The following is a 20,530-nucleotide window of genomic DNA, read 5'->3' on the forward strand; positions in this document are numbered from 1 at the left end:
TGGAATATTTACAGAAACAAATTGGATGCTTCACTGGTCGGATGTCATAACTCGGATCTACACTGAAGTCGATCGCATAACATTGAATGTTGTTGATGATCACTAGCGTCAAGCTTTGACCACATGTTAAACCGGGAGCTCTTCACGATTGAACCAGCAACTCGAAGCAACAACAATTACCATCCCAACTATAATGAACAGTCAAACAATATTGAAATGACAAGTCCAACTGCAGAATGGGAGAAGGTGGGGGATAAGTTCTATCGGAAGATACAGTTGTATACAGCTGTATTTGACCAGGACCTAGAGCTCGAAAACTACGTGGTCACGGGATGCTCATATGGAGGAGCAATTGGTGCGTTGCGTTATTCCTTTTTGATATCGGAAACAAATTATTTTTACTAGAGTCACTCTACTGTTTAATCTTTCTAAAGGGTCTTAGAATCTGGGAGGCGACGGGTGCTGCAGTCAATCTCATCAAGGGGCAAGTTAGATGATTGCGACACCTCATCTACTGAGTGGCATGCACCCGTCGGAGCCTCTAGAACTAGTGCTCCCAGTGGACACATGAAATTACCGGATTTCTGAGTCTACAGACTTAAAAACGCATGTGGGCCCAATACTTTGATGTTTTCATTTGCTTACATGATACTTGATTCAGCCCTATACCGAGACGAAACAAAGCTCCAAACATTTCGAGGATCACAAGCATCTAAATCTAGTATCGATATATACAGTTGTGCTGGAAAGCTGATCAGAAGGATCAATTGGGACCAAGGTTCTATTAAAGGCCTCGGCTGGACCGAAGACGAAAAGCTTATTGTTGTCACCGCTGATGGCACTGTAAGATGTTACTATGACTTGCAAGGAGATTTTAATCAATTTTCTCTTGGAAATGGTGCTGAGGAATTAGGTGTGATAGCTTGCAGGTTTGTGTTAGACATACTTCAAATTGACTGCGAGCTCACCAACGAAACAGATTCTACGGCACCGGGTTTGTGGCCTTGCTCTCAAATAATCACCTAATCTCGGTATCTAGATATGAAGAGCCACGTCCAAAATTATTAGCAACGCCCCCAGAAGGCGATGTTCATTCATGGACACTGATACCACCGACATATACATTATCTAGATCAGTTGAAGTTCTTCTGAGCATTGATCAAACCATACACGTCGTAGACGCAGCTGAATCCGAAGATCGTTTTCTAGACATCGGACCCTTCACTCATATCAGTGTATCGCCAAATGGAAAATTTGTCGCCCTTTACACAGAAACAGGAAACGCATATGTCATCACGAGCGACTTCCAAAGCAGATTGAGTGAATACAACTCCAGATCGAAAACTCCTCCCAAAGACGTCCAATGGTGTGGCAATGATGCAGTAGTTGTTGCTTGGGAGGATGAAGTACATCTCATTGGCCCTAAAAATGCTGCCGCAAAATTTTATTATGATGGTCGAGTTCATGTAATTGCTGGTTTGTAACCCCCTGGAGTTGGTTAGGCCTCCAGCTAACCACTGAATAGATCATGATGGCGTTCGTTTGATAACCAATGATGTTTGTGATTTTTTGCAAAAAGTACCGGAAGTAACCGACGAAACCTTTCGGTTCGGCACAGAATCGCCAGCCTCGATATTATTGGATGCAGTCGAGCAGTTGGAGCAGCAGTCTCCAAAAGCAGATGATAACATACAGTTGATTAGACCTCACTTAGTAGAGGCAGTTGATACTTGTGTAAGTAATCTTACACAGAATTTTGAATTCATAGCTTACCGCATTTAGGTCAAAGCAGCTGGTCATGAATTCAACATCCATTGGCAGAAACAACTTCTCAAGGCTGCTTCATTCGGTAAATCGGTGCTTGATATCTACAACAGTGATGATTTTGTAGATATGACCGAAACACTCCGAGTGCTGAACGCTGTTCGATATTACGAAATTGGCATACCTCTGTCATACGAACAATTTTTACGCCTAACTCCCGAAAATCTTGTTAGACGTCTCATCAACCGTCGAGAATATCTCTTAGCACTCAAGATCTCCGATTATCTACGACTTCCAACCGACAGAATCTATGTGCACTGGGCTTCCCAGAAAGTCCGTATAGGATCCGAAGATGAAGACACAATCTGTCGCGTAATTGTCGAAAAACTTTCCGGCAAACGCGGCATTTCATTTGAAGAAATTGCCCGAGCAGCCTACGACGAAGGGCGCGGCCGTTTAGCCACCGCCCTCCTAAACCACGAACCTCGCGCCGGAAAACAAGTACCCCTTCTTCTCTCCATGGAAGAAGATGAAATCGCTCTCGACAAGGCTATCGAATCCGGAGACTCAGATCTAATAATCTACGTACTTTTACATCTCAAAAAGTCTCTCCCCCTTGCCTCCTTCTTCCGCGTAATAAACACTCGACCCATCGCTACCTCCCTTGTCGAATCCTCAGCGCGAACAGAAGATTCGTCTCTCCTGAAAGATCTATACTACCAAGACGATCGTCGTGTTGATGGTGCTAACGTCTTTATCCGCGAAGCTCTCCAACAACCCGATTCACGCACTGCATCCGACAAACTCGCACTTGCTGCAAAACTCCTCTCAGACTCCAAAGAAACATCTTTCGAGCTCAGAGCTCTCCACGAAGCTTCCCTACTGTTGAGAATGCAAGAATCTCTTGACCGCGACCTCACAGAATCATTTACAGGTCTCTCCCTGAACGAAACTCTCTTCAAATTAATAAAACTAGGCTACACTTCGCGTGCCAAAAAACTCACCACAGAATTCAAAATGCCGGAAAAAACATCTACATGGATACGTCTCCGTGCTCTTGTCTCAAAACGCGATTGGTCCGCTCTCGAAGAAATATCTAAAAATCGTAAATCTCCAATCGGCTGGTTGCCATTCTATACACTTATCCTGAATGCTGGAAATCAAAAACTGGCAGGGAGTTTTGTGGAGAAGATAAGAGCGCAAGGGGAAGTCAAAGGAAAGGAGATTGTGGAACTTTGGGAAAAGTGCGGGATGAGAGTAAAGGCTGCAGAGGAATGTGTCAAGATTAAAGATGTAGGGGAGTGGGAAAGAGTTTTAGCAGGTTGCACGGCGGGAAGTGTGGAGTATAAGGAGGTAGAGAGAATTGGAGTCGTAGGAGGATTGAAGAAATAGTATCTTTGACTTGATCAACGAAGAGTAAGGAGTTTAATCCCAAATACAATCAAAATAATTCCTCTTTTTTGCCTTTAAGCCTTTTTGAGTGGTACTTAGAGGGAGGGGAGTTTGAGTTCTTTTCCTTTCTTAATCTCTTCGAATACAAAGACAGTAATTTGATCTATGTAATGTTCGAGACTATAAAATAGATATTAGACAGATTTTAATAGAGGAAATAAAAGACAAAGAAGCGTATCAAGATGAACACCCTTGACTTTCCACCTCCCACTTCCACTGGCGCCCTCTATTCATATTGTCATCCAACCAGATATGAACGAGTTCTAGCAGATTACACTTTGCAATAGAGAACCTAGGAAGCAGGGAAGACAAAGAATTTTTATTTTTTTTCAAAAAGAAAAAAAGGTTATATTATACTTACGAAAATAGAAATAAAGATGAAAGCTTGGATTCCGGTTGAAATTCGAAATCAGATGTAATAATAAATTCTAGGAGGAGGATCGTGATGTTTCCAGGGCCGCACGGGCTCATAGACTCCAATCACGTGACTATGCAGCGCTGAAGAGCTTAGGCGCTTGTCATGGGTTCACCGCCATTTGATTTGACCCACGAGCATCATCAACCTCGACTACCATGCAACAAACAGATCGAAGACCCAGCCAGCCGAGCAAGACTTCATGGAATAAATTATTCTAGGTCAAGTTCTTACACAAGCAGTACTTGAGAGTAATCATGTCATTTCTCAGTCTATAAGGGTTTTATATATATCGACAATTTTGTCGATGAAGAGCCAGATGTTACCTACAATGAGACTCGCTACTTCAAAAATATATCTTGCCTCTGGCGACATTGCTAGACACCTTCGAATATGTGTATAACCTTACAATTACCAAAACTTTGAGACTTACAACATTACAGGGTGTGTATGCAACGCTGCTTTCGAAGACCATACCACGAACATTTAGGCTATACATCTGCTTGATAACTTCATCATCACAATGATGTTCAAAGATAGGATACTTTGGCACTGGGGTCTGAGCACTGGTTTTTGCATTCATGTCTACCACAAAGGTCATGATCAAAAGTCGCAATGCACAGCTATTACTGTTTCAAGATACTTATAAATGGCAATATAGTTCAAGAAATAGAATTCTAAATATGTATAGCGAAGAGAATATGATATGTACAACTCAGATCAAAGAGCCTAAAAAGGGTTCTCTATCTTTCAACTTTCCATGCAGCTTAAAATGATCTTCGGCTAAAAAGCTCCAGAATTCCTTTTATTGATCGCTTAAGAGCAACCACCAACAACAGTTGGGACGTTCTGGCAAGAAGCGTATGTCTTACCACCAGTAACGGCAACAGAAGACCAAGTCCAGGTTTTGCAAGAGGTACTACCGCAGACAACAACGACATCATATCCGGAAGAGGCGACAGCGCCGGTACCGACAATGTTCTTGATGGTCAAGTCGGTAATGGGGACACCAGTGGTAGGATCTCCGTGGAGATCACCACCATCGTAGTTTTGCTCGATGAGGATACCGTATTTGGAGATGCTGCTCATGGTGATGCCATCGTATTCGACGTTGTTGACGGATCCGGTGTCACCGGCGATAGTCTTGATACGGATAGCTTGGACGGACTTGGTGACAGTGGAGTCGAGGAAAGAGACAGTATCGACGGTGTTGTTATCACGTCCTCCTACGGATCCGATGGAAAGACCGTGGCCACCTGAGCAGTAACCATTCTTGAAGGTAATGTGCTGAATATCAATGTTAGTGGGACTTGGGGACAGTGAGGGGCATGGTGGATTGTGGACATACGCTTCCAGAGTTGATAGCAACGCAATCATCTTGGTTGTAGACAGTGGCGTACTCTGTGCAATAAATTAGTACGGCATTAATGCTGGACTGAGGCATTTCGATCTAACATACCAATAAGGACAGTGTCGGAAGCACCAATGTCAAAAGCATCGGTGTTCTTGCCCAAAGCATCACCAGCGGAAGCATCGACAGTGATGTAAGCCAATTCAAGGTTTGAAACACCGTTGATACTGAAAACCTGAACAGGTGGGTTGAGAATGGTAAGAGTCTCAATAAGCGAATCGGTCAAGTCGTGAGCTTGGAAGAACTTTGGCTTAGTCTTGCCACCGCTTCCACCCTCACCGTCCCAGTAAGAAGCACCATTTCCGTTAAGAATGGCAGTGTCGGCGTTGGATCCTGCGACCTTGATGTTGTTTCCGCTGACGGCAAAAAGTGGTCCTTCCCACTCCTTGTAGGTGAATGATGTCTCTCCTTGGAAGATGACGGTAGTATCATCAGGGAGATCGGTCATGTCAAGAGTGACACCACCGGGGACAGTCAATTCCTTAAGGATGATAGTTGAGCATGATGCCTTAGATTTACTGGCGGAGGAGTAACCGAGAGAGCCACTGAAGGTACAGGTTGCGGCACGCTTCTCGATGTTGCGCTCGACAAAGGCAGATTCAACGTCGACAGGGCTTGGGGCAGCGGTTGGCATTGGGGCCGCAATAGGGTTAGCCAAGGCGGGTGCCAATGTCATGGCGGAGAGCAGCATAGCTGCCATGGACTTGGTGGAAGGCATGATTGTGCGGTTAGATTGATCAACTAAGATAGCCAAGAAGGATGTGAGAAGAAGTGTTGGAAGATAGAGCTGGCCAAGAGATAGCTAAGAGATGGCTAAGAGATGGCTTTATACAAATTCTTCAGGAGTACTCCTGGGTACACGGAATACAACAGTACGAACAAGTTGCACCAAGCGGCTAATTGATATCGTTGCATGGAATAGAAATCTTGGCTTAGCTATGGTCCATAGTATCCCTACCCTTGAGGGTAAGCTCGTTGAACCTTTCCATGTTTTCCTCTCCTGATCCTTTCACACTATCCACTTTCGCTAGTTGTTATGCCCTCCTACAGAGTCAGAATGCTTTTTACTCTACAGTCCAAAAGTAATCCCACCTATGGCCAGGGTTCCCCCTTTTAGCCTAACGGTTCTCCTATCTGCCGAACAAAAATAATGTCCGTTGTAAATGTTCCGGTGGACTTTGCAACTACCACGTGTGCCCCAGAAATGTTCCGTGTTTTTTATATTCCATCTTGGCTCGCATTGTTTAATCTAAGATGATCCAATGATTCCAATCACACGTGTGGTGGGGCCGCCCAAAAGATTAGGGTGGTGGTTGATGGTGTTTCAGAGACTAGAAATCTGTGGGGGTGAGCGTGCAGGAAGACTCGGGCACTCGGGAACAAAAGAAAAGAGGCATCGGAAATGAGAACCACTATCTCTCCGATTAAATTAGAACCATAAATCAACTACAAATGAAACTACTAAATATATTATATAGAAAAGAAAATTTGGTATTCTCATTATTCTAGACTCTAGCTACCCAGGGCCCAGGTAGGTATAACAAAATTATTCTCACATACAAACAATTAGAAGCGGTAAATGATTCATGCAGCCCGAAGAGTCGGGTAATTTATGGTATGTGGCTTGCGAACACAATGGGGAAACATGCAAGTTACAGAGTGCTAATGTACCCCAGTTTTACCATTCCATACCCGGTGACGGCTCTGTCTACCAAACCTGTGTGCAAACTCCGGAGAAAATAAAGACAACCAGTCAGAAAAGTTTAAAGGTTAATAAATCGAAAAGTTCATCCCATCAATCTTCAGAAGTGGGAGAAAAAGCACGTTGGCTCAATTAGGCAAAATAGAAAATGCCAAAGCAAGTTAAACTAAGCTAGGGCCCATGTAGTTCGATAGGGGTTTATCCTTCAACACCGCTCGATTCGAAATTCAAGTACCAGCAAGGAAATGAGATGACGTCTCCACCGTCCACATTAAGCCATGTGGGGGCATTAGCAGCGATTATTTCCAATATCAAAAGTTCAAAAGTATTTGCTTTTCCAAGTTGACTTATGGATCCCCCGAACCTAGATGCACATACCGCAAGACGCACTCGACAAGAGGGCTAATTGACTATCTAGGAACCCGGCACCATGAGATCAAGACGGGAAAATCGGAACATCAAACACGTCAAAGATCAAGCATCTTTCAAGATCATGATCTTGAAAGGTGTGATCACACCTTTATTTTAAAGTCAAATAGCCATTGGAATTGATTTGATAAGACTTCTGATCGAAGAGTTTCAGCAATCTAAGAGAGAATAAACTTTCACATATTTCTATGTCTACACAAGTACGGAAGATTAATTCAAGATACTTACGCAATCATTTAATATATACAATTTTGAGAAGGGAACGACGATTTTGAGATCCTAGTATTTTCGTCCTGATGGAGCCCTAGTTTTCTTAGCAGCGGAGCTTTGTACCTTGGTACTTTTAGTCTTTCTGACTCCACAAATAACGTGGTTCGTCACGGAACTGATCACGTCGGACTCGCATAAGACTTCTATCTTCGCCTCATCATTCCTTTCATCTAATAACTCCATAATTTCATATTAGATGATTTAGCTTTTTAAAGCGGTTATATAGTTCCGAACCTGAAGTCGATGTCTTGAATTCATCGAAGCGAATATCAACCATCTCATCAACGTCGAGTTCTTTATTATTGCCTTGTAATCCTGTATGTATAGAAACTGTACCAGAGAAGAAGAAAAATCAAGACCAAATCTTATAAACCTGATCTAATCCCTCGCCACCCCCCAAACTATCGAATTTCGAAACTCGATGTAAAATTACAAACCCCTTCACCTAAAATAGTTCTTCTTCTACGGATATCGACCCTTGAATCCCACCGGCATCTCACAATCCAATCGAAGCTCTTTCTCAGCCGATTCTGATCAGGAATCGCCTCGTTCATTATCAAGGAGGCTCTCGTGCCGTAAAAATGTACACAACTCCGAAGCTAGATGTGTATACTGCAAGATGATAAAGTATAATATGACAACTAACCTACTTTTCTTCTTAGCGACGTTGTACAATTTTTGACAGGACAAGTACGAGTATACCTACCTTCTAAAAGGTATATTTGTAAGTAGAAAAGGTCTAGAGCTCTCAGTATATAGGAATATACTTTTATCTGATAAGATTTAAACTTTTTCAATAAGTAAACAGAGCCCTTGTCAGATATGCCAGGGCAAAAAACATCCTAGTATTCATCAAGGTGGTAGGTGCACTTGTACAGCGAGGAATGGTTGAGTAGGTAGGTATACGTAGGTAGCAGGTGTACCTATCCAGCTCGTCGAGTGTTCTAAAGCGATGATCAAAATGGGGGATAGCTATTCAACTAATCGACGCCGTGGTACTTGTGGAAAAACTGTTCACAAAGCGCGAACTGGCAAGTACCTAAGGAGTGTTTAGAATATATCAATTCAACAGATTCCGAGGAATGTGATTGGATACCATACGATATGTTGTTATGGTTCGATGTAACTCTACATTTAAACTTAAATCTTGTAGAATGGGATGAATGCAGGGTAATCGGCTGTGATAGGGGTATACATCGGATGTGACATACTAGTTCATGAAACCTCGACACTCTCGGACCCTCGGGGTGGACGGGGAAAACAGGATGTTAAACTATAATCTAGAATCTAGAAATCAAGGGTCTTTTGATCTGACAGATCAGGAGGATCCTCGATGCTAAGGTTAAGAATGACTAAACTTCAAAACTCAAAGAATATTCAACATCACTTCAATTTCGTGCTGTCAAATTTGCTCTAAAAGTGCGTTGAAAATATAGTAGAATTCGTATTTCTATCGATTATTAACTTTCAAGTCTTTGGGTTTCGAACTTTGACAACGAGAAATTGATTTACTGACTAATTCTTCACTCTTGAAAGAGGAATCAGATTTTTAAATCTTGTTTATATTATTCATGCCGAGGGGCGACAGCCACTCGGTGAGAGAGAAGGCCGGAGTTTCTACTAGCGAAACCATTCAATACTTCTATTGTATTGTCCCCTTCCAGTTGATACTCTAAATAGCATTATAACTTAAAGACTGTCCAAATTCTCCCACGAATAGGCGGTCCTCTAGCTAAATGGAACTTAGAACAGCTACTCAAGAGATCAGATATCAAGTATCCCATTGACCCTACACTTCTGCCTACAAAGCATCTTCTTCCTTCACTCCCACAAAATTCTATATCATATACAGATTTTCAAGTGCTCTATCATATGATACAAGAGACTCAGACGTACTGTTAAGCGCTTCAAGCCATGTATAGATACTATTCGATATCATGAAGTGTCCACAGAGATTCAAAAGGTAGAGATTGACAAGTTCAAATGAGATTGAGAAGTATAAAGGATGGAAGAGAAGCTATAGATAACTATCGATGAGAGATGATGCCTACCGATGATATTCTATTTAGTCATATCTATCAAATCTAGTTGCATGTAAACTCGACCTAGAGGTATATCGTTGCTCAGCTTTGAGGTTCGAGGTATGGGGTCTGCTAGAAACGGATCGATTTTACAAATGAGCCGACTATTAGTATTTTGAGAATATCAACGGATTAATTCTATGTTTGGGATTTGAAAAGTTGGTTGATAATTTGATATTCAGTGAGAATATCAATAGAAAGATGATAAATCTGCTCTGATGGGAAAGCGCTCTTATTTCTGATAGTAAAAAACTTTTCAACGCATGAGATTCCATCTTTGTTACTCTACTGACATTGCTATGGTAGATTGGCTTCTGTTAAATATTCTCTAGATAAAGCTTTCCACAATACTTTCCCATCCAACATACAACAATCTTTGCACTCTAAACTCTCTCTCCCTCTCTCTGATAATCTGATTCTCTCTATCTCCGCCCCCCTCTCTACTTCTCTGTGTTTTCTCACACCCCAAAACAATTCAATTCCTCCTACTACCCTCTAACACTCTCCCCTTCGCAAAAACCACCATTCTCTCGCACGCCCGAACCATGCCCTCCCTATGCGCAACCCCTAGCACCGTCGCTCTTCCAAACTCCTCCCCCACAATCCTCTTCATCACCTCCTCTGTCTCCACATCCACACTCGCACTCACCTCATCCATAACCACAATCGGACACCTCTTCTTCACCCTCGCTATCCATCTATACCCTAGCACCGCACGCGCCAGACAAAAGAGTTGTCGCTGTCCATGCGATAACAAATACGGATCAAAGTCATCAGAAAGCCCCTCGATCTCAATCACTCCAGGAAGAAAAAGTCCCAATTTCTCTAAAACAGCTATAATTTCCACATCATCCTGTTGCAGAGAAAAGGGATCGAGATTCTGGCGAATCGAACCGTTGACAAAAACTGGATCTTGCGGTATAACAACCATACGTTCTCGCAAAATTTGTCGTGGAATCTTGAGGATGTCAATCCCATCGATCATTATTGATCCCTGCTGTACTTCCAGCATATGCAGAAGTAACACGATGAAAGATGATTTTCCCGCGCCGGAAGCACCGCAGATACTGATTTTTTGACCTGCGGGAATATCAAGATTGATGTTTCGTAAGCATGGTTCTTGGTCTTTGGAATATGATGCTGTTACGTTCTGAATTCGAATTGCACCTCTATTGGGCCAATCTTCCGGTACCTCTACCTCTGTCTCTCCCTCTTCAGTATCCTCATCTTCTTTTCGATTTTCGTCCGGAGTCCCACGCACAAACGATCTGATCCTTTCCACCGCTCCCACACTCGTTTCCGTCGCCGTCCAATGAATAATTACCGCCGAAAGCGTAGTATTAAATCCCATAATATTCACCAACGCCACACCTACTAGACCCGCATCAGTGGTATATCTCAATTTCACCACTAGCGCGACGAGCAGAATCGCCAGAGCGGCAACCAAAAGATCGATGACGAGCATTAACCATACTTGGATGCAATAGAGTAGGTAAAAAGGTTTCTGGGAATTATCTAGGAGCTTTGCATGGCGTTGTTGCATGACAGTGTGGAAACCGAATGCGCGGATGGTGAGGAGTCCAGTGAGGGTTTCGAGGAAATGTGTGTGGAGGGGTGCTTTGGATGAGAGATCCATGAGGCGGATTTGTCGAGAGGTGCGGAGATAGTACTTTTGGAGGAGGTAAATTAGGATGAGAATGAAAGGGAGTGCGAGGGAGAAATAGGAGGCAGAGATACAGATGAGGAGGGCTTGGATGAGAGATGTGAAAATGTTGTTAATGACGATTAGGAACGCAATGGGGAGTTCTGAATCGAGGACCGAGAGGTCGTGACTCAAGCGGTTGATGATTGATCCTGTGTCTGTTTTGGTGAGGAAGTAGAGAGGGGCGTTAGAAATGGTGGTGAGAAGTGCGGTGTGTAAGATGGTGGCGGACTGGGGGATCATTTTCAAGAGAAGTATGCTGGTGAGGATCATGAGTAGAAGCATGGATGCTACCTCAACAGCTATGAGTATACCGAGGTAGAAACCATTGATTGAACTTCCATGAATGGCAATGGCACTTGTCCAGAATTTAATCCAGAGTTCTGAACCTTTAGTATGTGTGCAAACAAGCTCAAGGTTGAATAGAAGTGGCTTGACTTACTAGGAAATTGCAATAGTAAAGAATAACAAACTATCATCCCCGTCCACATTCCCATATTCCACCATCCCAAACTCTCAAAATAATATTGATAAGTCGCCCAGCTCCCAATCGGACGCTCGAGATCCGCACACGCGATTTGTCTCGCTGTATCATCATCTTTCATATCCACAGATTCAGACTCTTTAGACGTGTCTTCCTCTATCACCCGTTTCGTTGCAAGACTAGATACGTATCCATTTTTCCTAGTTAGATCATAAAATGTTCCTTGTTCCGCGACTGTACCACGAACACTCAAAGCGATTATATCATCCGCATACGATAAACGATGTGCCGCATGAGTAACTAGTATAGTCGTAATACCTAATTGACGAAGCAATCCGTGTCTACCGAGTAAGCGAGTAAAAATCTGTTCTTCACTAACGATATCCAGACCACTGAATACATCATCCAACATCAAAATTTTATGACGGGAGTAAACTGCCCGAGCAAGTGCCTAACAATATCAGTTTCTAAACATTACCATACCGGTAAAAACATCAATCAAACATACGATTCTCAATTTCTGGCCTCCCGAAAGCGCAGCTCCTCCAGATCCCGCAATAGTATTATCACCCTCTATCATTCCTTCAATATCATTCTCCAAAGCACAAACATGTATGACTCTTTGATACCATGCAGATTCATAGTCGCTAGTCCCGATAATATTATCTCTAATACTGCAATTTTGAATCCAAGAGGTTTGATCCACAAGTGCAACTTGAGAGTGGTTGATATAGACATTTCCTTTTGTCGAAGGGATTTCTCCTAAAAGACCTTTGAGAAGACTGGATTTCCCGCTGCCAATTGGTCCGATGATCATTGTTAGGGTGGCGGGTGGAATGGAAAACGATACATCGGTAACGACTGGAGGGGACTCAGTTGACCAAGCGAGAAATAGATTTTTGACAGCAATCGTTGCCGGTGATTCTGACTTGTCTGCTCTCACCATCGTAATCTCCAGCTCAATCTCAGAGCTTGCAGATACATCTCTAGATGATATCCCAAGGCTGGTATGGCCACTTGATAAACCTTGCACTCGCTGTGATACAAGACGATGATCCCTCTTCGTAGCGGAAGTAAGAAAACTCTCAATACGATCTAAACATCCCACCGAAGCAATAAGCGGTGGAACCGCAAACACAATCGCTCGAATAGGCGCAACCAGCAACGCAATAAGCGACAACGCAGTAAATGCCGATGAAACATCCAGAACTTTCCCATTCACCGATGCCACAATAGCATATATGATGAAAGCCGCACCGGGCGCGAAAATATCAGACACATTACCAAAAGCAATCATAACCACAAATAACCTCCTCATTTTCAGAGAATTCCTGATCTCATTTTCTCTCAGTTGAGAAATAACGCTCGATGTTCTCTCGCTAAGACCTAACATCTTAACTCCCTTTATAGATTGCAGCATTTTCACCGACGTATCGATTCTCATCTGAATCCTATCCATCCAAAGCTTCTGCGCAGCACCCATATATTTCGCCATGAAAAACGGGCCCGAGACCGCTGTTATCGTTACGAATAATGGTCCTAAAAGTGCAATGCCGATCTCCCTTTGTAATAACCAAATCGCTAGTACGATTTCGAGGGGACTAGCCCAGAGATTATGGATCGGCTGTAAGGCGACACAGATACGTTCGACATCTGAAGACATAAGAGTCACTGCTGCGGATTGGTCGAGATTTGGTAGGGAGAGTTCGAGAGTGTGGGAATAGATGGCGCTGATGAGAGCGCCTCGTACCATAGTCGTCATGCGATTGACCTTGTGTTGAGATGCGCTTGTTGTGAGGGCTAGACCAATATATATGAGTCCGGAAGCGGCGATTAGGCCCCAGCCATTGTTGGATGATTCGGAGTTGGTATTACTAACGAGAGAGACAATTTTATTGATGAGGAAGGGTTGCATAAAGCGGAAGAATGTTAATGCTAGACGTGGTAGAATAGATGCAGTAAGCGGTCCTAACATTGCTCGTAGCATTACCCACATCAAAGTGTGATTTTGAGGATATTTCGTGCCTATACATCTATCAGCATTCTCCGACGAAACCATGACAAAAAGTTGATATCAGACGTTTTTCCCAATATTTTCTCAACCTATCCTCACAAGCATCCGACAACAACTCTCCATCAGCCACGAATAAGTCCTCATCTCTTACCACCCCTCCGAACCCCAACCTAAAAAGCGGGTTCAGCCACCAAAACAAACTTCTCGCAAACAATCCACTCGTACTTTCCGTCGAAAGATACCCATATCTCTGGAAAAGAATCTTTCTTTTCCCCTTCGCTTCCAAAATCAAAAGCAGGAGTTTAACTCCCAAAATAGACGTTGAAATCGCATTACCCGCTACATTATCACCGCGCAGCCACCTTGTTCGCAACTGTGCGGCATCGAATGGTAACGTGAAGAAAAGATATGCGTTGATGATCGAGCTGGGACGAACATTCCTACTATGTTCGAAATAAGATAGAATGCACAAACCAAGGGTGGCGATGAGTGCGAGGAGAGCCGCGGGTAGTGAGGCACGTGTTTTGAGGGGAGAGTGAGAGATTGTGATTACGTTCACGATTTGGAGGATGCTGAAGATGGAGAGCAGAATCTATTTCGTCAGGAGAAAGTGATGAGTGAGGATATGTACCTGGAACTTACGACTTTTGTGGTGAGAATATGGCTTCTGATTACTTTTCGTGGAGATTTCCATAGGTGCTGAATTCTCGGTGGTACTAGGAATAATAAGAGAACTGAAGGTACGATTGAGAGAATGGTTTCTTCGAAGAGGAGTGTGAAGTCGAATGTTGCTTTCCCAGGGACTTTGTAAAAAGGTCCGAAATTACCATCGTCCACACGACCAGTTTCGTTACGTCTTCTTAGTTGAAGAGATTCATTTGAATAAATTTCCATAGTGAGGAAGAATAATCTCAAGTAGGTAAACCACTTGACATCATTGAGTATCCAAAGATTCGATTCTGATATCCCCGTGTGTAGGCTATTGTCGATGAGTATTGAGGAACGAAATTAATCGATAGCAACCGGAGTTTACATATATATACATCCTCTTACAGAAAATCACAACCCCATAAGCATGCGCACGATGTCTTCAAAAGCAAGGTACCTACCTACAAATCACCTCATCCCTTCCTCTACTCGCGCAATCTCAAATCCAGGAACCAAGACAAAAACCGATGCCTTCCTCGCCAACAGAAGAATCTCATCAATTCTACAAAAATTCATCTGCCTTCGTATACCATACTCCCCGTCTCTCGAACCTAGAAACCAAGACAAGACACCGGTGCTTTTTTTTTACAGGCAGAAGAATTCTCACCAACCACACTGCACAAAAAACCAATACCCAAAATCAAAAAATCCATCTACCTTCATCTCCAAACCCAAACCTAAAATGCGTCGTCAACAGATGACGACAGCAATACAAGCAGGCAACCAAATTTTAGCAGGCATCCATCTTTTCCCCTCCCCTCTCCCCACCAAATCACCAAAAAAGTAGATCAATCAAAACCTTACTCTCATCACAAATAGCCTAAATACCTGTAGTCATCATTTCCCACACCACACCACATAAGCACATAAGCGAGACACTCCCTGCCACTCTAAGCTCGATTCGGGATACTGAGTGAGTACACATAGATAGATACCTATCTAATGATTTTCCTACCCAGTATATAGTATATTACAACCCATCTCCCATCTCCTACTCAATTCCTAACATATATGAATTTATTATTCCAGCAAACTCCCTCCTTACTCGATCTAAAGTATGATACCACTATTAATATGTAGAATATGTAGAATATGTAGAATATGTAGAATATGTAGAATATGTAGATGTATATGTATAGTCAAAATCTCTCACCTCTAGCTCTCACCTCTAGTTTCCACCTCTAGCTACATTCTCCTTCTCCTTCTCCTTTCGCTTCTCCATCATAATCACATAAAGAGTTGAGTGAGCTGAGTTGAGTCAAGATAAGTTAAGTAAGTGTGTAAATAAACAAAAGTAAAGAAAAGTAAGTACCCTCATACCCTCATACTCTCAACTCCCACGAACAAATTCTATCACACATTATATATCATTCCTTACACAACAATTCCAATCCAATTTCCATCCCCCCCCGTGTGCCCCCCAAAAGGATACTTGACTACTCAACGACTAGACCCAACTAAACCCGCTAAACAAGCGAGCAATACATTCAACCTACCAACCTACTAATAAACTAACAAACCAGCAAACCTATGAAACCAACAAAGCAAACCAACAATCTAATACCTGTCCCCTAGATTCTCGATTCTCGATTCTCGATTCTCGATTCTCGATTCTCGATATACAAACCCATCAAGAATTATATACATTCACAACCAATCCCATTCGCCCAAATTTACAATCCATCCATCCACATCCCCATCCATCTCCATCCCCATCCCTATCCATCAACATTCATACCCCTTTCAAAACTCCATATAGAATCTCCAATAGAATCTCCAATCCCCATCTACAATCCACACAAACCCCACACCCCTCTTTACCTAATTATATTCAAACCCGATATATCTTATAATGCAATGCAATGCAATGCAATCCATCCCATCCCATCCATTCAATCCCATCCCATCCATTCAATCCAACAAACCAAGATGAGCATTCCAAAGAAATTCGCAAGGATTGGGTTATTTACTCAAGTAGTATCATAGAAAAGTGATGTGTGTTCATATTGGTGATTATATTTATATAGGCTGTTTATGGAGATATTTGAAATGAATAAATATATATACACGCATTCATAGTTCATAGTTCATAGTTTATACATATAAACATGTAAAAATACTACTCAATACTCGATACTCAATACTCAATGCTCAATACTCAATACTCAATACTCAATACTCAATACTCAATGCTCAATAGCACAACACTACATGCATCCAACCATCCCAGTCCAAAAAGTTCCAACAAATTCCAAAGCTGAAGCGAAATATAAAAGGGGTATTGACTGACATATTCATTATTCCACAAGTGTTTTCGTTTGCTTCTTCTATTTCTACATTGATTGATTGAGTGTGTGTGTTTCTTCTTTCCTCTTCCATATCTCTCAATCTCCGGGCATTCACCCTACGACTAGCAAATAGAAATCTCAGGAGAGCTTTCTCATTTTCCATTTTTTCCTCTCCCGCTCTTCATTGTTCGACTCTCATCCTTCCTTCCTTCCTCCATCCTTCTCCTCTCCTCTTCTCTTCCCAAATACCTAGTAATCAAAACACAAAACAAAACGCCACATATGCACACACGCATTTAAATGCCTGTCAAATCATCACATCATCCATCAATATCATACAAGAAACACCCCAACTTACATGGAGAAGAGATCCTATTCTCCACCCGATACATACGATAAAAATGCTCTTTTTCCTCTTTTCCTTTTTTTTTTTTTTACCAACTTCCCAATTTCCACCCATGAATCCGATCTTGAATATCATCCCAGCTGAAATTTTTGTATACTCTTCCTTCTTCTTCACCTTCTTGCAACACCACTGTTGGACTACCACTTCCTTCTCCTGCATTTTTTACGAGACCTCCAAAGACTTGTGTAGCTACTCTTCTAAGATCTTTGACGGTTAATTCTTCAATTTTCTTGCACATTTCTCTGACTCCAACCTTTCTTCCGTGTACTTGTACTTGTCTTCCTAAATCTTCTAATTCTACCATCCGCGATTCCAAGTTCATCAATAAACTTGATCTCAGCTGATTCTTCGCACGATTAACTTCTGCAGTTTGTAATGCGCTGAATCCAGAATCGAGAGTAAGACTTTGAAGTTCACGGCACATGACATCAAGCATGTTCTTGACGTAGCCTGGGGAGCATGAAGATGAGATTCCAAAAAGTCCAGAATCGGTGTAAGAGTGGTTGAAAGCCATGCATGATTCGACCCAACCGTGTTGATTTAAAACGTTGGTATAAAGACGAGAATACATGCCTTTGCCGGGACCACCAGCAGAGAAGGATCCACCACCGCCAAGAAGAGTTTGAAGAGTAGCGAGGGCGTAAATGTCGGGGGAAGAAATGGGAAGAGCTTCGAATGCGATGTGGATATGGCTGAGCGCGGGAAGGGCAGGGTTCACTGGCGGTGGAAGCGTTGGGAGGGCAAGAAATCCACCTGTATAGCGTGAAGGTTCGTGAAGGTTAAGAGGATTTAGGAAACCATTTTGAACAGAGGCATTTTTGGGTGCAGAAGTGGAGATGTTCTTGAAAAATGGCATGCGTGATATTAAGGTGGATGGCTTTTGTGTTGGTGAGGGTGGTGTTGATGAGGAAGATGATGATATAGAGCTGTCGCTGCTAGTCTCACCTGATAATGAATCAAGAGACGTTTCCGATCCTGTTTGTGATAAAATGGGAGCTGATTTTGGCATATCTCCAAAATGCTGTTCAGCGAGTTTTACTGCTTCTTCATGTTGTACCCCGCAAATGCTACAACCATTCTTTCAGGTCTATAGAAAGTATCTCGGTATTGTTGTATGGTATGGCTGTTGATCTCGGAAAGTCGTTCTTTCGGGCACAATAGAGGATTCCCAAGAGTATTTCCCTTGTATGCAACCATGTGTACGATTTCCGGAAGAATTAACTCTGGCTTTGACCAAATCTCGCCAATCTCATACTCAGCAGTCACTAATTGTTGTGAAACCTCCTCCTCAGTGATCAAAGGATTTCGAATTGTCTCGGCGAGAAGAGCGACAGTAGTTGGGACCGCAGAGTTGAATGTGGCAGATTGATACATCAAAGATTCTCTTGATGACGCGCATTGTATATTCCCCCCAGTGACTCTATTGATTCTAACATCTCATCGCTTGATCTCTTTGACGTCGACTTGAATGCCAATCTATCCATTATATGACTGACCCCTCTGAGATCTTCATTTTCGTATCTGGACCCTGCATCGATGTATACTCCAATGCCGGAAAAGTGACCGGGTAAAGCTTCAGTTGCGACTCGGACTCCATTGGGAAGGGTAGTGATTTGATCCAACTCGGCAGGATCCTATATGTGTCTCATGTTAGTCGAGGCGAAGGGGATGAGAAATTTGGACTTCATTTGTACCTTTTGTATAGGTTCCACTACAGTAGCCAAACTTCTTGAGCGGAAAGCAGGCAAAACATTGGATATAGGTCTTTGAGATGAAAGAGCCCTCCTCAAAACCCTTGTTGAAGGATTTCTTAGCATAATGAATATTATTGGTTGTAATTGCAGTACGTTGAAGATGAGAAGTGACTTCGTCGCCGCGAAAGATCCGTAACGGTTACATCAATCATGATTGCTTAGTACGGATATTCCCAAAAAAAACTTGAGTTCGGTATTTACCGGCTGATGGCGGGGGGGCGTTCTTTTGATTGATGGGGCTTACGTGATCAGGATCAGCGATAGTGGTGATAGCAAGATTGAAGCCGAGGCAGCGTGGCAGCCTCAGGCTTCCAAGGTTGCAGCTGTCCACGGCTAGTAGCGCAACTGTGCCGCATTCAGACATTGTTCACGTGCCACACCCTTCCCGCTTTTTCTCTTACCAGCGGCGTTGAATCAGCGACTAGACCAGGATGGACTACTATCAGGCGAGCCAGGATTGATTAGAACCATGCGATTTAACGGTCAAAGCATTTTTTATCTTTTTATTGCGGTTATCAATATTCGAAGTCAAGTTGGAGCGAAGGCAAGTGAGTGAAGTGTGAAAGTAAGTGAGTGAAGTGTGAAAGTTAGATGGAAGCATGTAGAAGTATTGATAACGTAGCTACTGATATCCAGAACTCTTTCGATCGTATGGTTGATTCTACCTCTCTAGCTACACATCGTACACATGTATTCAGAAGGAACTGGTATGGATCCACTACCTAGGTATGTAATCTATCGTGGCAATACCATGACTGTGAAAAGGAACGTCGTTACCAAATCCAGCCCTGCTTCCGGCCATTTTTTATATCATGGATATTGCACTCGTGCCATTCTGACTGATCGCGTATCTCTCTCGATCCATCTTCATCCGTATGATGCATTTGAATGACGGGTGATTTGATATCAATGGCCTGATAGACATCGACCGAGATGATGGACCATTTATGTTGGCCATGTCCGAGTGAGTATCTGGATGCAATCACCGGAAGGGATATATGTGTGTATGTGTGAATATGCGAATGTGTGTGTATTGTATTGTATGTGTTTATTTACATGTTTATATATACGGATGCTAGTTTTATATATGTGATTGTTATAATAATTGTTATCATTGTTATAATCATCATCATCATCATCATCATCTCTCAACATCTCGTACGGCGACTACACGATATCCTCTGCGAATGCAATACTACCTTCACCACATGTAACAAGTCTATCCTATGCCACTCTCAGATCCTCCCTAACAACCACCATACAACCAACATCAAGATCAAGATATCTTCTACGGTCTATTCGCACTCTTATTCTCGTTAAAGTTTCTGATAAAAGATATATACATTCAATACATTCAATACATTCATACATCCATACACTCACACATATATACATATACATCCCCATTTATAGTACTTGTACATACATAAGATCTTACAACTCTATTTCATACATACATCTTCACCCACATATCTCAACGTCAACACACCGCACATCCATTCACATTCTTTTTTCCTCTTCTCATCTTTTTTCCACACCTGTTGATTTACCCCAGAAACTATACGGCACTGATACGACTGTTTGATATTTACTTATACTACTACTACTACTACTGCTTCTCCTACTCCTCCACCTCCTCCTCCTGCAATC

General features: G+C 42.5%; 5 protein-coding genes across 5 annotated transcripts; 1 reads left to right on the forward strand and 4 right to left on the reverse strand.

The window, feature by feature from the left end:
• Positions 1–123: 123 nt before the first annotated feature.
• On the forward strand, positions 124–3,156 carry Bfra_006386 (putative vacuolar protein sorting-associated protein; the record flags this gene model as incomplete). Its single annotated transcript, XM_037336759.1, has 5 exons — positions 124–355; positions 662–929; positions 980–1,476; positions 1,526–1,734; positions 1,783–3,156. The coding sequence occupies 5 exons, from the start codon at positions 124–126 to the stop codon at positions 3,154–3,156; spliced, it is 2,580 nt and encodes an 859-aa protein (XP_037198125.1).
• Positions 3,157–3,734: 578 nt separating this feature from the next.
• Positions 3,735–4,232, reverse strand: Bfra_006387 (uncharacterized protein; the record flags this gene model as incomplete). The annotated part of the gene is made up of 2 exons (XM_037336760.1): positions 3,735–3,848; positions 4,047–4,232. 2 exons carry the CDS (start codon positions 4,230–4,232, stop codon positions 3,735–3,737), a joined length of 300 nt encoding a protein of 99 aa, XP_037198126.1.
• A 215-nt stretch (positions 4,233–4,447) lies between these two features.
• Bfra_006388 (putative endopolygalacturonase 4 protein) lies at positions 4,448–5,760 on the reverse strand (the record flags this gene model as incomplete). The annotated part of the gene is made up of 3 exons (XM_037336761.1): positions 4,448–4,918; positions 4,980–5,032; positions 5,091–5,760. 3 exons carry the CDS (start codon positions 5,758–5,760, stop codon positions 4,448–4,450), a joined length of 1,194 nt encoding a protein of 397 aa, XP_037198127.1.
• Positions 5,761–9,999: 4,239 nt separating this feature from the next.
• On the reverse strand, positions 10,000–14,618 carry Bfra_006389 (putative abc multidrug protein; the record flags this gene model as incomplete). The annotated part of the gene is made up of 5 exons (XM_037336762.1): positions 10,000–11,615; positions 11,669–12,161; positions 12,219–13,735; positions 13,791–14,316; positions 14,367–14,618. 5 exons carry the CDS (start codon positions 14,616–14,618, stop codon positions 10,000–10,002), a joined length of 4,404 nt encoding a protein of 1,467 aa, XP_037198128.1.
• A 2,536-nt stretch (positions 14,619–17,154) lies between these two features.
• Positions 17,155–18,943, reverse strand: Bfra_006390 (putative mitochondrial processing peptidase alpha subunit protein; the record flags this gene model as incomplete). The annotated part of the gene is made up of 4 exons (XM_037336763.1): positions 17,155–18,147; positions 18,198–18,510; positions 18,561–18,760; positions 18,821–18,943. The coding sequence occupies 4 exons, from the start codon at positions 18,941–18,943 to the stop codon at positions 17,155–17,157; spliced, it is 1,629 nt and encodes a 542-aa protein (XP_037198129.1).
• Positions 18,944–20,530: the final 1,587 nt, after the last annotated feature.

Source organism: Botrytis fragariae (assembly GCF_013461495.1).
Source record: "Botrytis fragariae strain BVB16 chromosome Unknown tig00000000, whole genome shotgun sequence".
NCBI lineage: Eukaryota > Fungi > Ascomycota > Leotiomycetes > Helotiales > Sclerotiniaceae > Botrytis > Botrytis fragariae.